General features: G+C 45.0%; 1 protein-coding gene across 1 annotated transcript; it reads left to right on the top strand.

Moving 5' to 3' along the window:
- Positions 1–575: 575 nt before the first annotated feature.
- Positions 576–3,482, top strand: T265_11913 (hypothetical protein; the record flags this gene model as incomplete). The annotated part of the gene is made up of 3 exons (XM_009178737.1): positions 576–828; positions 2,936–2,979; positions 3,360–3,482. 3 exons carry the CDS (start codon positions 639–641, stop codon positions 3,480–3,482), a joined length of 357 nt encoding a protein of 118 aa, XP_009177001.1.
- Positions 3,483–4,581: the final 1,099 nt, after the last annotated feature.

The following is a 4,581-nucleotide window of genomic DNA, read 5'->3' as shown; positions in this document are numbered from 1 at the left end:
AAATACTTTTCAAAACACAGCTTCGATCATTCACGTCTCGGGTCATGACTGACTTGTGGCGTGTCTTAATAGGATTTAATCGATTTCATGCAGGCGTACTCATACAACAGAGCTCCGATCGGCTGGAAACGTAACTGCCCGACAGATGGCTAAATTTCCTCATACGATGAACCTATAAACTCCCGTTTATTATACACCAGCGATTCATTTGTGATTCAGCTGAGCACCAAGGAAATTTACAGACAACTGTTTTTCACCCAAACTTTTTTCTGCTTTTATTTAACCAGCGTATTTCACTGCAATGCTTGTTACGCAACAAGGGCTAATGAAGACGATGAAATAGAAGTGACTGCTCAGTACTTCGCCCCATGAGCCTGACATTTTTAAAGCTATAATATTGCTGGTTCTAACGACCAAAATCTTTCAGATTTTTTGTCGTGGAAGAACAAGTTTATGACGTCCGGGCGATTAATGCATGTTGCAATGACGTCCGCACTTTATTGGCCAACTAAACATGGATTCACCTATCCAATGTGACGTCAACGCGTCCACATTGTGCATTCTTTTCACGCTAGCTGGTTAAACGAGCCCAACAGCATTGGGATTCCGGCTTGTTTTCCGACTGTCACTACCATTCCATGCAGTTGGTTCAAGCGAAGGCAACAGAGCTTCTCTACACGATCAAGGTCGACGGGGACAAGCTTACTCCACCACATCAACAGGGAGAATCTTACGACTTCCTAATGTGGCGCGTTAACCGACTGCTTACCGGTGATGGGAAGGGGTGTGGAACAGTGGTTGGGGTGGGGCAGAAAAGCGACACCTACGGTAAGTTCAAACATGAAGTGATGATCATCCCAGAGGGATGAGCATCTTCATCACAGGTCAAAATCACATGAGTTTATCTCTTCTATTTCAGTTTGGTTCGGGTGGGTGTAGTGGGAAAAACGGATAAGCAGACCCCGTTTTGATGATTCTCCCCAGCGTTTAGTCTGCCAGCCGCTGTGGACGCTCGGCTCGGATAGTGATTGACGATGGCGTATAAACGACTGAAGCCTTCCAAAAGCGATCGCCTGAGTTATCCCTTACTTGAACGACTGTTGTGTTATTGGCTCATCGTCGCATTGTAATGCTGAGGTTTTCCGGGCACTAGAACAATGCGAATTCTATTATCAAAATACACACGTAGGTGTACACATCTCATCCCTAATGCCGTCAGATCTGTCGATCAGAGCGCCTGGCATTTCGCTTCATATAGTCACCACTCGGTGCGATATCATGGAATGGATCGCAATCTCACAATTATGATCTAGCTTAAAGGTCGAGACAATGTCTTAAGGACAAACGCACTCATTTACATATCCATTTGGGTTTGACGGGAGACTTATCTGGAACGCAGCTGAATATCTTGCTTATGATGTTTTTCAGGAGATTCTAAGATCCAGGGGTAGTTGAATGCTATTGAAGCGATAATTACACTCCTGGTCGTCCATAACTCGAAGAAGCCATTGTCGAACATCGTGCTCGGCAAAACTGTCTGCCTTTAATTAAGGGCATTCATACGCACCGCAAATGTGAGCGGAAACCTAAAACGATTTCTACTAATGTCGTTGAGCACCTGACGGATCATTTCATGAATTTGAGCATTTGGGAAATGCGCCCGTAAAAGCAATTCACACTCCCAATCAGGGTCACATCGGTGGTGAGTTTGGACCCATTAAAAAGAGTGTGGAAGGATATTTCCGCTAATGTATACAACTATTGTGATAGTCAACAGCGGTAGCGCCTCATATGATCCTCACCAACTAGATTCGCACTTGTCTGTTGATTATTTCTTTTCTCGTGACATCACTGAGACCTACCAGCTACTCAAATGAACAGAGTCGAGCTTGTTCTCACTGTCACTCATCTATTGCATGAGGTAATAGCTGACTGGAAGGCAGCTGGTCTTCTCCAATCAGGCGCATACGACGGGCTGAGAAAAGGATAACTCTACAGGATGATTTTGCGCGACGTTGGTTTGTTCAGACGAGTGGGGCGTCAAGCCATACTGTGTGCGGGATCATCGACTTGTGTATGGCTTATTTTCGCACGTTTTTTTTTATTTGCGCATCTCTTTGGGATTTGCAACAGTTGCTGAAGAGCACAAACGAAGACCACTTCACTTCACTTCACTACAGTAGCCGAATTTATCTGTACAGGTGACGACACGGGTATCAAACGTTCATCATTCCGCTTAACTTCTCCTCGTTTCTACTTACTACCCTCAAAGTCTTTGGGTTCGTGATAGCAAAACCTGTGCACTGGATGATGCAGTTCAATAACAAACAAGTTTTGTCCGATCATTTCTTCATAAAAGTTTGTTCAGACGAAATCGTGCTACGCATCAACATCCAAATCCAACAGTATTTGAGGCTTTTCTCCTCTGTACAGACAAATACGCAGATGCTATAATCTAATATGAAACAACTTGTAGTTCTGGGGCAACTGGTGAGCAATTGCAGAGATACTTTATAAAGCTTGAAAATTCATCGTCAGCTTCGTGAAATATCTGACGTGGGGAATATTTCGCTAGTTCACAATTCTGCTTTTGAAAACCATCCACAACAGAGAATCCTGATTGTTTGGGGTTCAGACGCTAATCAAGTTACTGTGATGGAGAAGTGTATTCCACAATGGGCGAGAACAAAAGCACAAAACCTATTGGCATGCCTACGACTAAATTTCCAAAGTAAGTTGTGATTTGCTCCCGTCAGCGTAGTCATGACCTTCGAATGCTGACAGCCGGAAATTTTCTCCACTTGTTTTCAGACGTGTTCCTTATGTCCCATAGTATGCCTCCATTCATGAGTAAGTGTGTAATAGTCTATCCCTCCTCGTTGTCTACTTACACATCTTTATGGAACTAAAACTGAACTGATGTCTTGATTCCTAGATTACATACTGGTTGCCCCGTATAGCAATGACTTTTGTGATAAGGTGAGTTTAATCTTATCTCTAATGAGCATGTTGATGTGCTCTAGTCAAGCTTGATATCTAGCATTTGAAACGATGGATAGAAACCAGTTTGTGCCGTCACGAAGAGACTGAATCCTATGTTGGTGCGACGGTTTGCGCACCTCAGCGACTGACTAAGCTATAGTTGAGGGGTGTCCCCGCGACACCCACAGAGTCTCCCATACCAAGCTGGTAAATGGTTGTTAGTCTGACAAACACAGTCTCTCGGTCCTCCAGGTTGCAGGTTGGCGACCTGTTCCGTAGAAACGGCCAAACATCGCTGCTTTGCGACTGAGCTTTTAAGTCAAACACTGGTTGAGGTCTTTAAACGTCCTTTTTTCTAGTTGTGGGCTCCCTGACAGTATTCAAACTCATGTAAATCCGTGACACTTACAACTAACACTACTGCCATGCCACATAGGCCGTCGCGTGGTGTCACTAACCAGCTCGCCCTACCCACTGCATACATCAGGGCGGGTAAGTGAAAATAGGTTGCTGTTGGCGCCTCCTTTCTATCTCTTTCACATACTTTTTCCTCCCCCTTTCTCCACCCCATTGATAACTTGAACTTTATGAGCCTTGCACATAGGACGTTTTGCATCTGTTTTTTTCTGTACAATACCTACTCTCACATGGCGCCGACATTCTCAAAGATTTCTAAATCAATCTTCAAGCCTCGACACCCAGTCTATCTAGCCGCCTTGAATGTCCGCACTCTGAAGCAAGCAGGATAACATGCTTCTCTTGCTCTCAGACCGGACTCTCTTGGCATTGATGTGTACTGTTTATGAGAAACAAGAATTCGGGCTAACCGCCTTATCACTCTCCGCTCGATTCCGGCTACGTACCTCTGGTGATCCAGAAGCTGCTGTGGTAGGATGTACAGGGGTTGGTATAATCCTAAGTCACCGGGCGGAAGTATCCTTGTTTGAATGAATACTTGATGATATCCACCTCTGTGCGGTTCGTCTGGATGGATATACCTTCTTTGTATTCACAGACTTTTGGACGTGTGAGCGTGTACGGAGAGCTCTCGAATTACTTCGGTACACAAAGCGGTGTCCATCAGGGATGCCCGCTCTCTCCATTCCTTTTGAACTTTGTGATCGATGAAATAATGTGACGAACGCTGGAGGGCCTCCAAAACCCTGGTGTTCAAATAGCCAGTGGAAAATACCTTGTCGATGTGGAATATGCAAACGACATCGTTCTCATGTTCGAAGAGGAGGAAAAGGCGCAAGTATTTTTGCATGAACTGACCAAGTTCATCCCGTCGTTTGGTATGCACTTTGCACCCACAAAGTGTAAGGTCATGCTTGTGGACGTGCAGTCACTGAACACGCCCCTTACAATCCAGGGAGAGGTACTGGAAGTTGTGGAGCGTTTTACATACCTTGGAAGTTGTATTAGTTCTGATTGCAGTGTGACAGATGAGGTGAATGCACGAATCTGCAAGGCTCGGGCCGCGTTTGCTAACTTGAGACACCTATGGCGTCAAAATGGTTTATCCCTGAATCTGAAGGGACGTGTGTATCAAGCTACAGTACGGGCTGTTCTGTTGTATGGCTGTGAGACTTGGCCTAT

The sequence above is a fragment of the Opisthorchis viverrini genome (genome assembly GCF_000715545.1).
Source record: "Opisthorchis viverrini unplaced genomic scaffold opera_v5_639, whole genome shotgun sequence".
NCBI lineage: Eukaryota > Metazoa > Platyhelminthes > Trematoda > Opisthorchiida > Opisthorchiidae > Opisthorchis > Opisthorchis viverrini.
This window is presented reverse-complemented; position numbering and strand designations above follow the sequence as displayed.